This window comes from Erigeron canadensis, chromosome 7 (genome assembly GCF_010389155.1).
Source record: "Erigeron canadensis isolate Cc75 chromosome 7, C_canadensis_v1, whole genome shotgun sequence".
In the NCBI taxonomy this organism is placed as follows: Eukaryota; Viridiplantae; Streptophyta; class Magnoliopsida; order Asterales; family Asteraceae; genus Erigeron; species Erigeron canadensis.
Window position 1 is genome coordinate 15,844,337 of NC_057767.1, and position 20,586 is coordinate 15,864,922.

Sequence of the window (20,586 nt, forward strand, 5' to 3'; positions counted from 1 at the left end):
GGCAAGGAGCTTCGAGATCGCACTGTGTATCATGCTCTTCGTCATGATCTTACGGAGTATATATGGTGCCTCCCGGCTTAATGTGTCCTTTTTTAAATAAACTATTGTAATGTTTTTGTTTTAATGTTTGTTTTCTTTATTTCAAATATTGTAATGTTTTTTTCTTGTGCTTTTTTTAAAATAAATTGTGTAGTTTTTTTATATTTTTTTAATGACGATTTGTGTATGTTTTAGTTTGTGATAATGTTGAAGGGTTAAAAGTATAACGTTTGGATAAAAGGGTACAATTAAATAATTAGTGGGTCCAAGACTAGTCCTTGAGAGATGAGTACATTGGGTGTATTTTGAGGGGATTAGTCCTTGGAGTGTTTTTTGATGATGTGGCACTGACAGAGACTAGTCTTTGAGAGATGAGTCGATACCATTAGGTAGCCTCTAAACTTCCATTTGCTTTATCATCTAAGACATCGAACTTCGGAGTTCCATGCATCAAAAGTAATATTTTTGCTGGAGACTTCGTTTGAGTATGTTGCCGACTTGCACCAATCTGAGCTCCAGAGACTTAGGATTTTCTTCGATCCAATCAATAAAAAATCATTCAATTTTGGCATATACAAATTTGATTCAACATTATTGTTATTCAAATAAAGTAAAGTTTAAAATAATATAAAAAAAATATGTTTAAAATTTAAAAAATAGTTTATAAAAAAATTAATTTTTTTAACTACGACTCAAAATGTGACTCGCATTGATCCGGAACGTGACTCGTATTGACTCGGACGTGTCTGTAGCAAAGTGAAGTTATCCACCAATTCACCTCATTTTCAGTTTGTTTTACTCGTGAACTATGATGTTAAGTATAACATATGTATGAAATTTGTGTAATTATTAAATCTAATATAATCATGAAACACGATGAATGATTATGATGATAATATTAGAATATGATCACGTTATAATAAAGGCATGTCTGGTAATTATTTAAGACTACGGGGTTACATAAAATGACACGTTAACTTTATATATTTAATTAGTATATTGAAGTAATATATATTAATTAAACGATCATTTAAATAATTAATTAATTTATGTTAAAGGTTTAATAATGTTTAATTAATTAAAGATGATGGATTAAATTGTAAACTAGAAGTTTCCTATATGTACAAAGAAGGGAAGAGGGGGGGGGGGGGGGGTTGTGTTCCAAATCCTTGAGGGGTTTCCTAATCCCACTCTAACTTGTCCACCAAGTTAGAAAACCTTCTAATTAATCCCTTTAAATAGAGACAAAGGGTTAAGGGTTTTCACATTTATTCAAGACAATTGGTTTTGAAAACCGTAAACAATTTTCTCTCTCTCTCCCTTTTGTTTCGTTCGACCGAAACCAAAACCCTCAAGGGTTTTCGGTTTCTTAAGGGTTTCGACTTTAGGGGCATTGCACAACGGGTTTGTGAGTTCGTGATCGGGTACTAGCATACGATATAGGGGTGTTGAGTGTTCGATCGTAGAAGGGTTTTAGTTTAGACCCTATAATGATAATAATAATAATTATTAAAATTATTGGAAGCTTTGCGCAAAGATCCACATATTCTATTCATTACTTTGTTAATTAATATGATTGCATATACGTTTCTTTCCGCTACGTACTCGTGATTTGTTATGTGTTTATATTCATATATTCTAACGGATAATAAAGATTATGTGATCCAAATGTCATCGAGCTAATATTTAGATAAATCTTTGTTTGGAAACTTCGTGTTTGCTTGGACCAATAAACGTGGCTTACTCACAAACTCATTCACGTCATAGTATATAAGGTAGGAACCTGTGTAATGTGAACAGCTAAACCTATATAACAATGGAACAATACAAAGGTTCAGATTTAGACAAATATAGAAGTTTCATGGGTGCAGATAGTGAGAAGAACACTACATGGAAGTATGGTACCCCTCCTAACTTCGATGCAGCCAACAAACTCTTTGAAGAAGGGAGAACGAAGGTAATACTTTCCTTCATCATTAAACATATCTTTCTTTCTTTTTGTTAGAGTTAAATCACCAACAAAAATATGAATATCTCTAAGTACAAAACTGAATATCTCAAGTATTTAACTCATTAGATTTTGCATGTAGCTAGAAATAATGTAATGTTTTTCTTTGTGATTCATTATCCAACACATAATCTTTGAGCTTACTTCAAGGCTCGCTCATAAATTATATAACATCAACTTCACAAATTTTAAAGATAAGATAAGGCTTTGTTTGATATTGGTCAGAATATATGAACATAACAAAAAGAGGAGTCTTGGTGGACCAACTATTATGAGTACCGTCTTTATCAAAATGGAAAACAAAATTACGCAATAATGGTTTGTAGCATCCAAACTCCAAGAATTGCATATATCCAAACTAAGGAGCTAGGTATTTGTTTCTATTACACATTTTTGATAAAAACAACTTAATGAACTTTTGTTAAATTGACTATTAAAGAGAAAAACGTGATGATCACATATTATTGATTAGAATGAAGTATATGATTAGAATGAAGTATAATATCTTTATAATTAAATTTACGTTTAGTAATTGGCTAGTGATTATTATACTACTTTTTTAATGTTACATCACCAAATATATTTTACATTATTACATGATACAATACCTTAAAATATGTTTATAAATAGTACGCTGCTAAAAAGTGATGATGTATATGGATCATAACTTTTAATTTCTTGATATATATTTTTCAAATTTGAATTGAAGGAAGAATTAAATATACGGTATAAGATATATAGAAGTTCATAACTATAATATTTCTTAACGTTTGTGATTCATATGTTAGAGTAATATCATTATGTATCTGGAGGTGTGTAATTCATATGGTGTATTCTACTTTGGATGGTAAGATATGGCCAATAGGTTCATTGGAAGAGCAAGTTCAGAATCTTGTGAAAACATGGGAAATGGAGATGTTTCACAAAATGAAACCCGAAGATTTTAAAAGTGTTGATGTAACTAAGCTGACACTTTCTGTTAATGGTAAACTAAAACATGGACTTTTCTTAATTCTAATTAATCGGTTTACATATACTTTCATGAAAATTAATACTCATATCTTATTATGAACCTCTTGTGTTTAGGTAGGAAACCTTTAACACAACATGATGTTGCTAAAATGGGTGGAGGATACAATATGTTTCTTCAAACATCATTTCCGGAGGAACTACGATTGTACAATCCAGAAGAAGAAAGTGTGGATACAGCTCATAAAATCTTCACAACTACATTTCCTCGCGGTTTTGTTTTGGAGGTTCTTGAAGTTTACTCTGGTCCACCAATAATTGCGTATAAGTTCAGGCATTGGGGTTACATGGATGGTCCATTCAAAGGTCACAAACCTACTAATGAATTAGTAGAATTGTTTGGTGTCTCCATTCTCAAGGTAAAGAATGTCATTCTAATCTACTAAGACTATTAGGAGTGAGATACCCCCACATGGGTCGTTTTCTGTCATGTGATAGTGTGTTCTCCAAAGAGTTGGCTTTCCTTTTTGGCGAAGTGAGACAAGTCTTCTTGAGGCCCATTTCTTTTTTTCTTTTTTTATGTTCTTTTATAACAAATTATATAAATAATAATACTAATAAAAAAAAACTTAAACAACTAAATAAACTTAAACTAAATAACCCAATTAATAATTGTATATGCCATGATTCTAATAATTGTATATGCCATGATTAGTTGTTTGAGTTATTTGGCCAACTGACTCTCAATCTCCTAAATCTACTGTAGTCGATTTGCAAAATATGTAAATAATCCTGCATTTCTTTATCTTTTTCCCGTTGCTGCTTTTTCTTTTTCTTGTTTTTCCTATTCTTTTTTTCAATTGCAGTCTCTCTTTACCTAATTCTACACGTCGCTAATTGTTCATCAACTCGTCCATCCGCTCCCCCAACCTCACAAATTTATCCGAATACACGGCTTTATTAGCCACTTCTTTGCCGATTGGATGGATATACTGTTCCGCTTCCCACTTTTCTTCTGTTTCGTTGAGATCAATGTTTAATCTCGCATCCAACCTGGTGCTATGGGAATATACTGACGAACTAGTTTTTGACCTTTTTTGCAGTCAGCTCACCACTAGACTTCTTCACATTGTTCTCAATCAACTCCCTGAACTTTGAGTTTCTCCTAAAATACGACTACTCCAATAAAAACTCAAACGGGAAGTTGTCGCTTGCACCACTTTGATGTTGATTTGCTTGGCTAAGACGGTGGAATACTTGGTTGGATGCTTGAATAGAAGGCCGCATTTGCCGCCATTTCGAACTCACCACGTCTTGTTCCCGGTATGGCTGCTTATTAAGGATTCGATGAAAGTTCTTCATAATTCGCCGCCTATAACACCTGTCGTTTATAAATAAGTATTTCCAAACCTTTCGCCCAACATCGTCAAAATATAGCGGAAGCAAACATTTAATGACCAATCAAATGGTAACGGTTGGTTCTTTTATTGAAAAGTGTTACCGTATCCGTATCATTACAATAGTAAACATAAATGCCAACCAAGTCTACATTGTGAAAAGGTCATAACTTCTAAACATAATAAAGAATGTCTACTAAATGAGGCGATGATAGAAGACTAGGGCAAGCTTTTAAGATCATCTACCTGAGCCTTGTATCTCCTCAAATCTACCTACTCAAACTTGTTAGACCCGAAGGCACAACACATTTTAAAAGAGCAAGTGTTAGCTAATTAAAGCTAAGTAAGATAACATGCACATAATTTGATAAAGCATTTATTCAATTAAACATTAAGAAAAGTCACATTTCATCTTTAAGGCATATATCATCACAATTCGTCACATCTATCATATTATGTTGTGCATCATACATCTTTCATATAGGATGGATCATCTTAAATGTGTCTAGTCATCTTTTACATCTCACATATAACATCTAAACATATTTGTAGTTGTGACATAAGTCGTGCATGTCATATAGGTGTAAGATTGTGTGTAAGAGGTCAAGGTTAAGCTTAACATTTTCATCTAGATTTCGAGCTCAATCATACATATCATATAGTTTAGTTGTTCACATTACCTAAATATTCATCATATATTTTCACTTTAATGTTTAGGCCCTTAAACGTGCACGTGTCATGAAAACTTAATAACTCTAGTGAACTAGATGAACAAGCCATGCATTCATGCACATTTCCTATAACATCAACACATAACCGCAATTCAAAACATCTCAAATCATTTTATGTCATATCATAGCATCTTATTTCAATACATATCATCAGGGTAACATTTCAGGGTTTGATTTACATCCACATAGTCCATATCACCTCACGTTTAATCCCGAATACCCATGATTAAACAAGAGATCATTTGGGGAAGTTATTGTATGAAAACTATATTTGTTGAACCCACAGCGTGTGAAAGTTGTGTATCTTACCTACTTATACAAAGAAATGATAACGTAAGTTACCGAGCTTTGCAAGTATTCCCGACTACTTATAGAAACATGTCATCAATATCTAGCATAAACGTGACCTTAAAGAACCTCTCTAAGCATACACAAGCATGAAAACACACTTAAACGACCAACAGTCATGAATATATGTCGCAAAAGGGTCCTATGCACCAGATATCACAACCCACATGAAGTTAGAACACAACCCAACTGAGATATGCGCCACACAAGCATTCTGTGCGCCTCATATCATAACCCAAACACACATATGTGCCGCACAGATTATCTGTGCGCTGGATATCGAGATCTGACCTAACTTTGTGACTTCGTTTCACTTCAAAACCCATCCAAACGAATACCAAATGATCCCAAACCACCATGACCTTTGAACATCAAATTACAAAATTTAAGAGTCCATTGATGCAATGAAGTCATCAATCATCGCTCAATTGATTTACAAACACAACAATAAACATTTTAGGTCACTGAATCAATGAAAACGAAGGATTTCAATAACAAACTGTCATCGTATGACCTAGACCAAATGTGAAATGAGTTAAAGGATTGAAACAACAAAAAAATGAATTATATTATAACTCTACCTGGAGATTACAAAGAGGATGTAAAAATTTGATCAAACACACTGGAATCAACACTTTTCAGAAAATTTTTGCAATGAGATCAATATGGGAGCAAAAGGGGGGCGGTTTTGAGAGGCTAGGAGTAGAATAATGGTATTTAGTTTAGCGTAATTACCATCAAGGCCTGAACTTAAGCTTTCCTAAATTCCACCTTAATCCCTTACAATTTAAAACATTACATCTAAGGCTAAAACGAGTTAACGGGAATACTTATCAACACACTTAACATATCTTAAACATCTTTAGCATCTTAACTATATTAACATATACATCATTAAAGCATTATAACCTTACACATCTAGGACATTAATCACATAATAGCATTAATCTTCTAAAGACTTAACGGACACAAAATGTTGACCTAACGACTCAATTCAACCATTAATTAAAAGTTCGAGATGTTCGACTGCTAATCCATTATGTTTCATTGGTAATTTGATACAAAAAGGAAAGAAAGATTGAATTATATACAATTTGTAAACAAAGTAAAACCCAATTATATATATAAAAAAAAAACTATAAACATATATGTATAAAAACGAATTATATATATATATACAGGATAGACATCAAATGAGAAGGTATCTTAAGGAAAGAAGGGAAAAAAGGTTCATTTTTGATTTTTTTTTTTAGCTTGTTTTTTTTTTTTAACTTTTTTTCTTTTTTTTCACTTTTTTCAGTCTTTCTTTAATTAACAAATTTCATATATAAATTTTAAAAATATTTTTTTTTCAAAGGGCATAGCTCGTAAGCTATAGATGAAGCCTCGCAATATCTGGTGGAGCTATGATAGCTAACGGTGAAGCCCGTTTTAGGTAGATCACCCCATCACCGATCACCCCTTATGACCTATCCCCCTTTATGACCTATCACCCATTTGGCTCACATACAAAATAAATGCGGGATCATTTGGATAGGTGTTTGGTCGTGGATAACCCCGAGGATGCATATTTGTCAAAAAGATTAGATAACTTTTAATATTAAGAGAAGGAGAAATATGAGAGTGTTATGTGTGAAATTGCATATGAAAGTGTATATATAGACGAAAAGGTTAAAAAAAAGTAGTAAAATTCATTTTTATTTATTAAAGCCATTAACGTCTATCCTCCGTCGTGGTGTACAAGCTTTTGAGCTTTGTCGCCCCCGTCACGGTGTTCTAGGTGAAAATGAGGCGAAAGCAGGGGGAGTCGGGGCAAAAGGAGCCTTACTCCATTGAGTCTAATTAACTCTTATAACATAAATATTAATCTATATTTTACTTAAATTATCTTATTTAACTATGAATTAACTTTTTATTAATAAATCTTTGATAATTCTTGAATATGAAAATTCATATAATAAAATTTTTCATTAAACTTAAATGATTTATGTTCGGGTAGATTGAGATATGAAAAATACAGGGGATATTGACATAAATGTTAAGGGTAAGATTGTCCAGTCTGAAACATCGATGGCGACAATCGGTGACTTGGCATCCCACCCCTCTCAACAATAGTAAAAGGGGAGCAAATTATAGGCACCACACTAATAGAAAAAGAATTGCGCTTGTGTTTGAGTGTTTACTTACTAAATTTCTTTTTTTTGGCTTATTTCCACTTTGGTTGTACCATGTGGTATGGTTTAGGCATGTCATCCCTTTAGTTTTGGTATCATATTAGTTATGGCCACATAACACATCTGCAGGGCGTCTCTTTTGGTGTGCAAGTGGTGACACTGAGCCAGGCCCACTACTTTCGTGGGTCCACTGCCTTCATGTGTACAGTTGCGGCGTTTGATAATGTATCACCCGACTTTTAAATATACAGATTTCCAAAATTTTTGCCTAACGGCATTAAAAATTGCAGAAGCGTTAAATAAAATCCTTGCAATTCCTACCGGAATTGTCATTTACTAAAACTCGGTGTTACTAACTCATATCACAACAATAATACAAGGAAATCCATCAATATGTTCAACAATAATTCAAACATAAATATGTCGTCTATATAAATAAAGCCATCTAATGATTAACTAATTTCCTCTCATTTGTTCAAGTATCTTTCTAAGCTACCCATTTTCACATGCATCTCAATATGCTTTACATGCTAACCTGAGAAACAAAATGCATTTCTACAAAACAAGTGTTAGCTAATAAATTAGGCAAGTAAGATAACATGTTGGTTTGACAAAAGATTCTACCAATTAGTACATTTAATCAATACATCTCATATATACGTAAAACATAGCATCATGTGCATACACACCATAATCTCCATAAAAGAAATCAAGACCTACAACGTACATATCAATCTCAATCATCAAGTAGTCTTAAGCATCGTCATAAAGATATCATGACTTATTTTGTGCCTCTAATGTTGAATGACTGTGAAGTCCCTCACTTGATGGTTTAACCCACAAGTGTAGACTATAACAAGTCAAGTAAGCACTAGATTGGACTAGTATTACAATATATATAAATGTGACAAGTCAAGTAAGCACTAGATTAGACTAGTATTACAATAAATATAAATGCAAGAATATATATAAAGTAATATGTAACTTAAGCAATATAAAGATAAGCAAGTAAAGTAAATGATGAGACACAATGTAATTTTTAAGTATATTTTATTTATTGATGTTAAATAAAGTACAAGGTTGTTGCGGAACTAAGATATTACAAACTAAGTATCTAAACAACCTTATGAATTACAAGTGATCTAAAATTTGCTAAATAAACTCTTTTGATCGAAATACTTAAAGTTGTGAAGTATAACTGTTTAGATCGAGAGTATTTTGAGCAAACGCACCAAATTGCAAAAGTGTGTCTTTTGTACGAGGGAAGTGACTTGGTATTTATAGGCAAAAAGAATAAATATAATATTTTTTTTGCCGTACAAATATGGTTACATGCATTTAAGGAAACTACTTTAATTCTTTAAATGCATTGGTTAAAGTACAAGAATAAAGTTACTTGATAGTGACTTGTCTTCTAATTAACCAACCACCTTTACATGCGTGTAAGGCTTTTAACAAAGGACAAATGGATTGTCCAGGTAAAGACATGTAAAGGCATAAAGTCAATTCCTCGTAATTAGTGTTCAAACTTGTAAGGTCTAGAACACTGTCAAGGACTCTAGTCAGGAGATCTGGTAAGTCTGCCAGTGAGCTCCGCTATTTGTCAGACTTCTTTCTTCAGACTTCAGTCTTCGACTTTAGTGAGAATGTTCTTCAGTGAAAAGATCTTGACTGGAGTGAAGTCCAGTGAACCAATCTGGTGGAATCCAGATTCCTGTACAAGTAAATGGTTCACTAGTCTTCACATAATTTCTGCACAAATCTTCAGAGGGCTCCAGTAGTCACGTCTGGAGCGAGTCCAGTAAATCTGGACCTAACAAATTCCCCCTATTTGTTTAGAAATTATGCAAGGATTTTCAAGCTTTTATTTATACAAGGTTGTGCTTGAAAAATCCTTGAGATTTTGACTAAGTCTAAATTTTAGTTACTGGAGAACCACTTTATAAATCATCAGTGTTCCCAGATTATACATTTTAATTTACTAGACTTAATCTGTTCAAGTACATGTGAAAAATAAAGCTTGCAACTTATATATACAGACATCAACTGGTTGAAAGTTACAAATTTACATCAAAATAAACATAATACAAGTACAAAACAAAGATTCAGACCCTTCTCTTTTCAGCATGCCCAAATGGCTCTTCTGTGGCCTTCCTCTTTGAACCTAGAGATGGTGGTGTACTTAGTGCAGTCCTTAGACCCAACTCCATCTCCATCTCCATTAGTTCCTTCCTCATCCATTCCTTGCCAATCCTCTTCATAAAGTATTTTACATCTTGGGAAACATCTTTACGTCTGTAGGAAAGGCCAATCTCTCTAAGTTCTGACCAACCAAATGCCCTGACTGACGTATCTTTTCTTTCATCAGTAAAGTTCCCTTCTCTGAAGAGTTTGACATGGAACTTTGAGAAGTTATCATGATTCTCTGCCAGATGGATCTCAGCTCCCAGTATTGGTCGGACATTAGCTCTGAATCTTGACAAATGCACGTACTTTTCTTTTGTCTGAGCCTTCCTAACCATGTCATCAACTTCCTTGGACACCTTTTTCTGAACAACCTCTTGTTGAATTTTTCCCTTGTTAATTCTTTCATGTTCAAAGGAATGAACGTGCTAAGATCTGCATCTCTGTCAGCTTTGGTTCTTTGCACTAGAGGCTTTGGCAGACCCTTGAACTTCTTTCTATATTTATTTTCAAGGACTGCAACATTCTTTTTTACTTGTGTGTGAAGCTTCTCCAGTGCTTCCCTTCTCTTAGCAATCAGATCCAATATACTCTCCCCATATATTTCTGAATCGTACATCTATTCATCCTGGGAGTATATTGATCTTACATAAACATCATCCAGAGCTGCAATGCATTGACGAATTATGGGGTCATCCTTCATCTTCTTGTAAACCTCAACTGGTACACACAACTTTCCAGCATGATAGGAATCTAGAGTCCCCATTTTTGCCAAATCTAACTTGTGAGCAGCGAAGTCATTCTTTAGATTCTTCTTGAAGATTTCAATGGCTATGCATTGCTGCTCCAGTCCCTTGGACGTTTCATCACTAACAAATGGAAACTCCTCAACGTTCTTCACACCAGAATTCTCTTCATTAGTATGTTTTTCAAGCTCCCCTCCAGATACCAAATGCTTCTTACTTTTCACCATTTTGATTTCTGTTTGAATATCTGGAAAGGCCTCGAAAACTGGTTCACTGGCATCAGTACCAGTAACCTCTTTATCAACTTGAACACTGGCTTCAGTACCAGTGACATTTTGAGCTTGTTGTGCACTGGCATCAGTACCAGGCACATTTGTTCCAACAATCTTCTTCCACACTTCAACTTTTGTTTGAAGTTCACCAACAAATTTTTCTTTATTTCCCCCTTGGAAGCATCTCCAGACTGAAGATGATTCCACACCAGATCCAGTTTATGCCTTTCAGCAGAATCAAAGGTTCTGCCAGAAACTGGAGACATAAGATTCACAGTTTTCCTCAATTGCATCACTTCCTTTTTGATTATTTTTAGATCCTGAGGAAAGTGGCAAGGCAACTGGTTGTCAATCATCTTGGTTACTTCTGGCAACAACCCATTACGAAGATTTCTGATGATAGTTTCAGAAACTTCTTCTGTTATTTCCTTCAGCATATCCCCCCTAAATTTTCTGACAACCTCATCACTGAGGGTGCTGATAACCGAATTCTTGTTAAGGGTTGGCCTGCTTTCCAGACTGCTTATTCTGGTGGTCAAATTCTGAACCTCACCAGTCAGACTCGCCAAAGGTTGAACAATTTCGCCTTTGAGGGCAGTCTGGACTGATGTCACGGTATCCTCCTTTAATCCCTGGACTGCAACTTGTATAAATTCATAATTTTTATTTGTTGCCACTACAAGTTCATCCAGTTTCTCGAAGACCATCTTCTCATTCCCAACAAAAACACCCAATTCTGACTTCATAGAGTTGGAAACTAAGGATTTAAAGTCAGAAACAACCTGAGAAGATGTCTGGAGGGATCTCTCTAGGTCCACCACCTTATCACAAAGGCCTTGGACCTCGGTTGAAGAAAAAGTGGAGAGACCACCTGAAGGATTTATTCTGGTAAGAGAGGATACTGGCAACAGCCTTGTAATATTTTCGAGTGTTTGAGTTGTTGTCAGACCTTGGGGTTCAGAGGTTTGAAGGGGTTGATTTTCTGGTGCACATGGTGATTCAGAAGTTGTTGTGGTTGGTGTTGTTGTTGTTTGTCCTGGGGGTGGTGTTGGTGTATTTTCTGGTGGTGGAAGTGACATTTCTATAAGAATTGACTGGGAGACAGAATTAATAGTGCGATCAACTTCCTCTTCTCACAGAAAACTCATTTGGAGATCAAAATCATTACCTTCATACAGTGGAGATTCTGCTATATCCCAATCTGGGCCGGTACCACCTGCCTGGTCCTCCACTTGTACATTCTCCTCCAACCTATTCAAATCAATCTGAGCACCCTACACCAGATTCTCTCTATCAACCTGCTCAGTTTGTTCCCCCTCAACATTTACATGTACTCCCTCCACAATCAATGACCCATCTGCATTCATGATGTCCCCACTTGTAGAAGTTGAGACTGGTATTACTAGAGGTGAGGCTGACCTTCTTTCTTCTTTACCATTTCCTTCTACAAGAATTGTGGAAGTGGTTGCTTGTGGGTTTCCTGATTGACATCTCCAGAATCCTGTTAGGAGGATTTTGGATGAGATGAGACCAGAACTCCATCTCTCCTAAGACGTCGAGTTTTGTTTCTTGGTCTGGTGAGGTTAGGGGCTACCTGAGAAATGGGCAACACTCTTTCAGCAGTGAGAACTTCAATGGGTTCCTCATTATTTTGAGGCTCGCCTGCAGCCTCTTCCAAGTCATCTGGTGATAATGCATTGGTTTTTTCTTCTTGTATTCTAAACTGGTAAAGCATCACAGATGGGATGTCAACCTCAGTAGGAGATGAGATTAACTGGTTGAGATCCCTTAGATATTCACACAACGAAAAATGACTTGTATTTACAGTATACTCATTTTTTAAAGACCTTTTGAAAATAATAGACAAAAATCGAATAAAAGGAATGAAGGCTTTCCTGCTCTTTACCTTCAATCTATCCACCAGATCATTAAAGAATATCTGGACAAAATCCACCCTATACCCATGCCATAAACAATAGGCAATCTGGAGCTGCATTTGATTAATCTGGTCTAAGCCTCCAGAACTGCCACCCAAACATTCAACAAGGTGTGTGAAAAAGTATCTCCATGAATCAGTTAGCCTGCTCATATAAACAGTACCCTTCCTGAGCAACTGGCCATTTTCATCAACGATTTCAGTGTGGCCCATCAATTTGCTCACTTCCCTTGTATTGATGCCAGAGGGGAGTTCAACAGCCATCTCATTCTCATCAAAATAATTCATTCTCAGGGCATCTCTGAGAGAATCAACAGTAATGGTGAAGTTCTTGGTGCCTTGTTTAAGTGTAGTGGATGGATTCATCTTTTTCCACATACACGACAGTGTACCAGAACTCACACAGATAGTCATGGTACATCTTGCCCGGATTCAAGGTTAGGGCACCATAAAGAGGACTGCTCAAGAAGAAGGTATTTAACCTTCCAATAATGGATGTTGCTAAATGATTAGTTGTGAGTTTGGCCATCCACTTATTCATGTTAATTCTGATGGCCTCGGCAGTGAGATTAATATGTTTGGCCTTTTTTATGGAGGCTACCGGAGCATAGTTGGCAGCCAAAAGGTTTTTCGGTGAAGGTTTAGGAGCCATTTAAAGAAGATGAAATTGAAAGAATTAGGGTTTATAAGGACAATTTATGAGGAAAGATAGTGATGATTGGAATTGAATGAAGAAAGAAATAAATGAAGGAATTTGAAGATTTAGGAGTAAATGATTTTCGATATAAAACTGAAAGGTGAAAGTAAATATGGGTATTTATAGAGGAAAGAGAAAATGGAATTCAAAACGGTAAGTTTGAAATAGTTCAAAACAGTTTTGATCGATTTTGACATCCGCATTTAATGTTTCCCATCACACATAAATGTATGACGGTTGACAGCCCACAAAATTACCAACTTGCACTTTTTGTCTTCCCAAGGTAACAAAACCATCATTTTAAGTTTGAAAAAGTCATGCCATGTAAGATGAACAGTAACTGTCCAGATAAAAAGTTTGTATGTATGGCACGCACTAGCATCAAGTATTAAAATATTATGACTTAACACACCATGACTCATTTCAATGCATATGGAGGTTGACTGGACACTCCAGCATCACTAGTGGATTAGGCCAGTAGAATATGCACTGATGGTACACTAGAGGGACACTCCAGTACGTACCCAGATTAGACCATTCTGGTAATCCTCAAACACGCACATCAACTAATATAGAAAAATGAGAGGGACACGTTTACAAAGCGACTGAAGTCACTTCAAACATGCACATCAACTTATCCAGTATTAATGAGAGGGACACATCTACAAGGTACCAGAAACATTTTCCAGAAAATTTGTTAATATTTGGTTTTCTATTTCTTAATATTTCATAGGATGTCTTTTTATGTCGCTTCACGTACACTGAACGATTCTGGGTGTGACAAGCAGTTGCAATTGCTTCGGCCCAGTACATTTTAGGAAGACCAGATTCAGCAAGCATACTTCTGGCAGCTTCTATCAGCGTTCTGTTCTTTCTTTCTACAACTCCATTCTGCTCTGAAGTGCGTGCTGATGAAAAGTTCTGAGAGATGCCAGTGTCAGTACAGAATTTCTCCATAGTTGTATTCTAAAATTCTGTTCCATTATCACTTCTTAACTGACACACTTTTCGCTTATATTTGAGTTCAATTTGCTTGATAAGAGCGATGACTTCAGTAGTAGTTTCATTCTTTGTTTTGAGAAATATTACCCAACAATATCTGGAGTATTCATCAACAACTACCAGGGTATATTTCTTACCAGCACGAGTCTGAACATTCACTGGAACAAAAATGTCCATATGAAGCATATGAAGAGGTTCAGATATGCTAAAATTCTGCTTTGTCTTGAAACTGGTGCGTTTCCTTTATTAAAGAAACTGAAGGTATCCCATCTGCAAGTTGTTTTCTGGACAACTTATTAATATTTTTTAAATTTAAATGGGATAACCTTTTATGCCATAACCAGTTTGTGTCTTCATCAACCTTGGTATAGAAACACCGCTCTGAAGGAGAGCTTTTCATATCCATTACATACACATTCCCTTTTCTGAGAGCAATCAATATTACCTTCTAATCCTTATTAAATACAATGCCCTGGGAGATGTTAAACAACACCTGGTAACCATCATCACACAGTTGGCTCACACTTATTAGGTTATATTTCAAACCATTAACATAAGCCACCCGTCTGAATTTGACTTGACCATTATTCAGGACACCATATCCCTCAGTTTTTCCAGAACCATCATTTCCAAAAGTAATAGAGGGTCCGTCTGAAGCCACGGACTCCTCTAGTAGGGTCTTACATCCGGTCATTATCCTGCCAGCAGCGCTGTCAAGATACTAAATATATTTCTTTCGATCGCCCTTCACATCCACCAGATTGATTAGTTAGTTTTGGGAACCCATCGACTTGGATCCTGCCAAATGGATCCCTGGGGTATCTGGTTGAGTTCACTTTCTTCGACAGTAGTCTTAGTTGAAAAGACCACTGGGGTTGATAGTTTTGAAACCTTTTTCTTTTTCTCGACAGGAGTAACAATTTTAACTTTCTTGGAAAAAGGTTTTGCATTTTGTTTTGGGCCAAATGAAGTACCCTCAAAATTGTTTAATCTTGCATTGCAACTTTGAACTTGACAAGTCAGTAGTTGAAACTGGCTTTCCAATCTTAACAAAATGTTTTCTTCAGATGACACCTGAGCCTTTCCAGATGACTGGACTTTTGGCTTAGGTGGAACAACATTCTTCTTCTTCTGAACCTAGGGTTCCTTAAAAGATGATTGAGGCAAAGGTTTATTCTACTTGACCTTTTTGACTGGAGCATTCATCTGGTGTGCTCCAGTCTTGACCTCAGACGATTGAATAGGAGGAATAATACAAGTTTTGGGTGTTGTTGGTTCATCATAAATAGTGCTTTGTTTTAACACTTCTGGTAGTCGGTCAACAACAGGTATTAATGTTGCAGCAGCACATCAACCCCCAGATATGCTCGTTTTTGGGAGGGATACTGGTTTCTTGCAGCATCATACGGTTTTCTAGTCTCAAGCCATGACTTAATGACATTTTTTTCTTTTGTTAAAACATTTTCAAGCTCTTCCTTTTCTTGAACTAGTTGTTCAATGACCAAGACTTGTTCTTTAAAAGCCAATTCAATGTCTTGAAGTTCTTTTAACTTTGTTTGTAAATTTGCCATTTCAGAAAAATCTGTTACAAAAATATTTGTCGTTTTTGATCGAACAGTTTCCACAAAAATTAAATCAGAGTTAGAGCTTTAGCAATGTCCAATTTTAATTCAGGATCAGTTTCCTTGTCATAATCAATTACCTTTTTGATAACAATGTCCACCTATCTTCCAGAGGTGACATTTTCCTTCACCAGATGCTCTTGATCAGCCAGAGCCATATAACAACAATCTCTTTCCTCTTCATCATCAATTGATGAGTCATCAGAGGGAACCCATTCTTCTTCAGCAACCATGCATTGATTATTATCTTTTTCTACAGACATGGGAGCAATTTGAGCCTTAAGCTTTTTGTATTTGGATCTGTAGCTATCATCAGGCTTGTTATAAGAAGTTGATGGACCAGATTGAGAAACAAAGTGATTGGACTTGCACTTCTTCATGAAATGACCTTTTCTGCCACACTTAAAGCATGTCAGATTTGTCTTGTCAGTAGAGGAACTAGGTGCATGTTGTCCAATGGGTCTGTTGGCTCTTGCTTTAAAACGATTAAACGTTTTAGTAATCATAGCCATCAGATCATCACTATCAGTTTCATCACAATCTGGAGAGATATTATTCATGGCTCCAGAATCCATTAATTTAGACATCATCTTCTTCATAGAAAATACATTTTCAGAAAACATTAATGCCGCACAGGGTGGTTCAGTATGACTAACCACAGGGGAACTAGTGGAAGCATGATTAATAGCATCTTTTTTTGCCTTAATTCTCTGGGCTTGATTCTCTTCGGTGTATTGAAGGCTCCATACAATGTTGACAGAGTATGGGAATGCAAGGTTTTACCTTGTCTCAAGACCACGATCATGTGAGACCATTTAAATGGAAGAATATTACAAAATTTTTCAAGAAGTATATCCTTGTCTTTTTCTACTCCCAGCCCTCTTAACTGGTTTATGATACTCATAAATCTGGTGTAAGTACCAATTAATGATTCATTAGGCAAAGCAAAAAATGACTCGTACTTCTTATTTAAAGACACTTTTCTGGTAACAATAGTGTCATCACCACCTTCATACTGGTTTACTAGTTCATCCCACATGCTTTTAGCACTAGGATAAAGAACTAGTGTGGGAATAAGAGATTCAGGAATGGCCCCGAGGATCATATTTTTTAAAACGGTATCAATATTAACAAGTCTTTTATCCTCTTCATACCAATGTTCCTCTCTCTTTTCCCTTCCAGATCTTGCTCCAAGAGGGTCAAGAAGTGGATAGAGAGGGCTTCTAGGAATATAGGGTCCTTTATTTAAAATTTTTATCATATTCCTCTCAATTCCAGTAATATGTAAAAACATCCTAGCTTTCCACGTGCCAAATTCATCACCATTCCCACTGAATTTGGGAGCACGAGTGTTTGAGTAGTGCACATGCACGTGTGGAAAAGCAGGAATTTGGGAACTGGGGATTGTTGTTAACATGGTCAGTAGTCTGTTCAGTTTCAATAATGGGGGGAGGACTTGTATTAAAAGGGTTTCCTTGTGTATTCTCCGGGGTGGTCATCAAGAAATACGGATCTAAGCAAGTATGTTAGCCTTCCACTCTGATACCAAATGTGAAGTCCCTCACTTGATGGTTTAACCCACAAGTGTAGAACACAACAAGTCAAGTAAGCACTAGATTGGACTAGTATTACAATATATATAAATGCGACAAGTCAAGTAAGCACTAGATTGGACTAGTATTACAATAAATATAAATGCAAGAATATATATAAAGTAATATGTAACTTAAGCAATATAAAGATAAGCAAGTAAAGTAAATGGTGAGACACAATGTAATTTTCAAGTGTATTTTATTTATTGATGTTAAATAAAATACAAGGTTGTTGCGGAACTAAGATATTACAAACTAAGTATCTAAACAACCTTATGAATTACAAGTGATCTAAAATTTGCTAAATAAACTCTTTTGATCGAAATACTTAAAGTTGTGAAGTATAACTGTTTAGATCGAGAGTATTTGAGCAAAGACACCAAGTTGCAAAAATGTGTCTTTTGGACGAGGGAAGTGACTTGGTATTTATTGGCAAAAAGAATAAATATAATATTCTTTTTGCCGTACAATATGGTTACATGCATTTAAGGAAACTACTTTAATTCCATAAATGCATTGGTTAAAGTACAAGAATAAAGTTACTTGATAGTGACTTGTCTTCTAATTAACCAACGACCTTTACATGCGTGTAAGGCTTTTAACAAAGGACAAATAGATTGTCCGGGTAAAGGCATGTAAAGGCATAAAGTCAATTCCTCGTAATCAGTGTTTAGACTTGTAAGGTCTAGAACACTTTCAAGGACTCCAGTCAGGAGATCTGGTAAGTCTGCCAGTAAGCTCCGCTATTTTTCAGGCTTCTTTCTTCAGACTTTAGTCTTCGACTTCAGTGAGAATGTTTTTCAGTGAAAAGATCTTGATTGGAGTGAAGTCCAGTGAACCAATCTGGTGGAATCCAGATTCCTGTACAAGTAAATGGTTCACTAGTCTTCACGTAATTTCTGGACAAATCTTCAGAGGGCTTCAATAGTCACGTCTGGAGCGAGTCCAGTAAATCTGGACCTAACAATGACCTTAACCGTCTTATTCACCATAGTATGTTCTTATTAACAACTTAATCAACATCAATTTAATTAAATCATCTATATATGTCTACACATGCAACTAAAGGATTTCCACAAATTAGTCATCACATATAGCTAAGCAATTATAACTACTTAGTCGTAACATATCATCTTTATCAATAAATCGCCATATCATCACATTATGCCTATACATAGTTAACAAGCTTATGCTACTTGATCGTCAAATAAAGTTAAGTATCTTACGTTACTTAATCGCCACAAGAAGGTGTTAGGTCTAGATTTACTGGACTCGTTCCAGACGTGACTACTGGAGCCCTCTGAAGATTTGTCCAGAAATTATGTGAAGACCAGTGAACAACTTACTTGTACAGGAATCTGGATTCCACCAGATTTGTTCACTGGACTTTACTCCAGTCAAGATCTTTCCACTGAAGAACATTCTCACTGAAGTCAAAGACTGAAGTCTGAAAAAGAAGTCTAACAAATAGCGGAGCTCACTGGAAGACTTACCAGATCTCCTGACTGGAGTCCTTGTCAGTGTTCTAGACCTTACAAGTCTGAACACTTATTACGAGGAATTGACTTTATGCCTTTACATGCCTTTACCCGGACAATCCATTTGTCCTTTGTTAAAAGCCTTACACGCATGTAAAGGTGGTTGGTTAATTAGAAGACAAGTCACTATCATGTGACTTTATTCTTGTACTTTTATCAATGCATTTAAGGAATTAAAGTAGTTTCCTTAAATGCATGTAACCATATTTGTATGGCAAAAAGAATATTATATTTATTTTTTTTCCTATAAATACCAAGTCACTTCCCTCGTCCAAATCACACTTTTTGCAATTTGATGCTTTTGCTCAAATACTCTCGATCTAAACAGTTATACTTCACAACTCTAAGTATTTCGATCAAGGAGTTTATTTAGCAAAATTAGATCACTTGTAATTCATAGGTTGTTTCTGTTAGAAATTCAAAATAGTGCTTAGTTGTATTTCCTTATCTTTGTTATTTTGTATATGTAATATAAGGTTGAGGGGGAGCTTATGTATTTACTTAGAGTATAAATACCCCTCAAGCCTTGACCTTTTGTAACCTTTAGTCACATTTTGATAATAATATTTCCAAGCTTTCCACACACACACAAGTCGTCTCTCTCAATACACACACTAACACACACACATCCACCATTGTTATTCACCTTACTTCCGCACCCGAACACGAACGATTTATGCTATATTACAGTTTCACATCTCAAATCACATAAAATCATAGATATTTGTTCACCAATAGATTCCTAGTAGTTAAAAACATCATCCTGTCATGTTTCAAGTTCCAATTCGATCTAAATCTCGAGTTTGAATTTTTGGATTTTGGCTCAAAATTTGGGTTTTGAATCTGTTGTGTTTTGTGTTGAATTTTGTTAGTCGGTGTGTTGCTAAGGTGAAAACAATCAGTTTGCAAGTGATTTCAAGTTCTAATCTCAGTAAATCAAAAGTTATTGAAGCTTTTTGAAGTCATTAATGGAGTTTATGTTTGAAACTGATATGTTGATGAAGAAGAAGACCCTAGGACGATTCTGCACTAGGACGATCTTGCACAGATCGTCTTAGTCCTCAAACCATCATTTCTTTCCTTCTAGTGCTTTGTGGCTTGTAAGACGATCCTCACAAGATCGTTCTGACAAGTGTTTGTGTGTGGTGAAGTGTTTGTTGTGGCTAATTAATCCTTATGGATTGGTTTGGTCAATTCAAACACTTGGAAAGTGTTTGATACTTGAAGATTTTAAGCCAGAACCTAGGACGATCTTGTGACCAAGACCGCCCTGACCGTCTTCATCAAGATCATCCCAGTACACTGAAGCTAGGACGATCTTGACCAAGACC

At 35.6% G+C, this 20,586-nt stretch overlaps 1 protein-coding gene across 3 annotated transcripts in view; it reads left to right on the forward strand.

Moving 5' to 3' along the window:
- Positions 1-1,751: 1,751 nt before the first annotated feature.
- Positions 1,752-20,586, forward strand: part of LOC122606629 (pathogen-related protein-like) — a 32,036-nt gene continuing 13,201 nt past the window's right edge. The window contains exons 1-4 of one of the 3 annotated variants that reach the window (XR_006324967.1): positions 1,752-1,996; positions 2,900-3,032; positions 3,134-3,435; positions 4,120-4,339. Coding sequence is in view for 2 of the 3 variants with exons in the window: in XM_043779468.1 (XP_043635403.1) it covers positions 1,856-1,996; positions 2,900-3,032; positions 3,134-3,435 (576 nt within the window). In the remaining variant the exon portion in view is untranslated. The remainder of the gene's footprint in view (positions 1,997-2,899; positions 3,033-3,133; positions 3,436-4,119; positions 4,340-20,586) is intronic. The other 2 variants (XM_043779468.1, XM_043779467.1) reach the window with 2 other exon arrangements.